This window comes from Corvus brachyrhynchos, unplaced genomic scaffold (assembly GCF_000691975.1).
Source record: "Corvus brachyrhynchos isolate BGI_N302 unplaced genomic scaffold, ASM69197v1 scaffold419, whole genome shotgun sequence".
Taxonomy (NCBI): domain Eukaryota; kingdom Metazoa; phylum Chordata; class Aves; order Passeriformes; family Corvidae; genus Corvus; species Corvus brachyrhynchos.
In genome coordinates, this window is record NW_008239763.1 from 63,870 (window position 1) to 65,837 (window position 1,968).

The 1,968-nt window shown below is 58.9% G+C and overlaps 1 protein-coding gene across 1 annotated transcript in view; it reads left to right on the forward strand.

Annotated features, from left to right (window-relative positions):
- LOC103621398 overlaps positions 1 to 1,968 on the forward strand; it is an 11,056-nt gene that overhangs the window by 5,448 nt on the left and 3,640 nt on the right. Inside the window, 2 exon segments of the mRNA XM_017742790.1 lie at positions 428 to 522; positions 606 to 734. Of these exon segments, the coding sequence (XP_017598279.1) occupies positions 428 to 522; positions 606 to 734 (224 nt within the window).

Sequence of the window (1,968 nt, forward strand, 5' to 3'; positions counted from 1 at the left end):
AATCCCCCATTCCCAATCCCCAATCCCCAATCCCCAATCCCCATTCCCAACTGGGAATCCCCATTCCAAATCCCCCATTCCCAACTGGGAATCCACATTCCCAACCCCAATTCCCAATCCCCATTCCCAACTGGGAATCCCCCATTCCCAACCCCAATTCCCAATCCCCATTCCCAGCTGGGAATCCCCCATTCCCAATCCCCAATCCCCAATCCCCATTCCCAACTGGGAATCCCCATTCCAAATCCCCCATTCCCAACTGGGAATCCACATTCCCAACCCCAATTCCCAATCCCCATTCCCAACTGGGAATCCCCCATTCCCAACCACAATTCCCACTTCCCATTCCCACCATTCCCAATCCCCAATCCCCATTCCCAACTGGGAATCCCCCATTCCCAACCCCAATTCCCAACCCCGTTCCCAGTGGAGCGCCGGCGCCGGGACAAGATCAACAACTGGATCGTGCAGCTCTCCAAGATCATCCCCGACTGCTCCATGGAAAACACCAAATCCGGACAGGTCCCAGCCCTTCCCCGGGGATTTGGGGCCGCATTTGGGGTTTTGGGGATCCCCCCGGTGACCCCGAATTCCCGAATTCCCAGAGCAAGGGCGGGATCCTGTCCAAGGCCTGCGATTACATCCAGGAGCTGCGGCAGAGCAACCTCCGGCTGAGCGAGGAGCTGCAGGGCCTGGACCAGCTGCAGATGGACAACGAGGTCCTGCGGCAGCAGGTGGGCAACTGGGAGCACTGGGAGGCACTGGGATGGCAGTGGGGTTGGACTGGGAGGGATTAGGATTGGATTGGGAGGCACTGGGATGGATTGGGATTGGATTGAGGGGTACTGGGATGGACTGGGATTGGATTGAGATGGACTGGGATGGACTGGGAGGGGACTGGGGCCTGGACGAGCTGCAGATGGACAACGAGGTCCTGCGGCAGCAGGTGGGCAACTGGGAGCACTGGGAGGCACTGGGATGGCAGTGGGGTTGGACTGGGATGCTCTGGGGTTGGATTGAGAGGGACTGGGATGGACTGGGATTGGATTGGGAGGCACTGGGATGGACTGGGATTGGATTGGGAGGGACTGGGAGGCACTGGGATTGGATTGAGAGAGACTGGGATGGGCTGAGATTGAGAGGCACTGGGAGGCACTGGGATGGACTAGGATTGGATTGAGAGGGACTGGGATGGACTGGGAGGGGACTGGGAGGGGACTGGGGCCTGGACCAGCTGCAGATGGACAGTGAGGTCCTGCGGCAGCAGGTGGGCAACTGGGAGCACTGGGAGGCACTGGGATGGCAGTGGGGGGCACTGGGGTTGGACTGGGAGGGGCTGTATTGGGGATGTATTGGGATGCACTGGGAGGCACTGGGATTGGATTGAGAGGGACTGGGATTGGATTGGGAGGCACTGGGATGGACTGGGATTGGATTGGGAGGCACTGTGATGGGATTGAGAGGCACTGGGATTGAATTAAGAGGCACTGGGATGGACTGGGGTTGGATTGGGAGGGACTGGGATGGACTGGGATTGGATTGAGAGGCACTGGGAGGGATTGGGATTGGATTGGGAAGGGACTGGGAGCACTGGGAGGCACTGGGGTTGGACTGGGAGGCACTGGGATTGGATTGGGAGGCACTGGGATTGGATTGAGAGGCACTGGGGTGGACTGGGATTGGATTGGGATGGACTGGGAGGGACTGGGATTGGATTGAGAGAGACTGGGATGGACTGGGATTGGATTGGGATGGACTGGGATGGATTGGGATTGGACTGGGATGGACGGGGATTGGATTGAGAGGGATTGGGATGGACTGGGAGGGACTAGGATGGACTGGGAGGGACTGGGATTGGATTGAGAGAGACTGGGATGGACTGGGGTTGGATTGGGAGGCACTCGGAGGCACTGGGGTTGGACTGGGAGGGGCTGGGATTGGATTGAGAGGGACTGGGATGGACTGGGA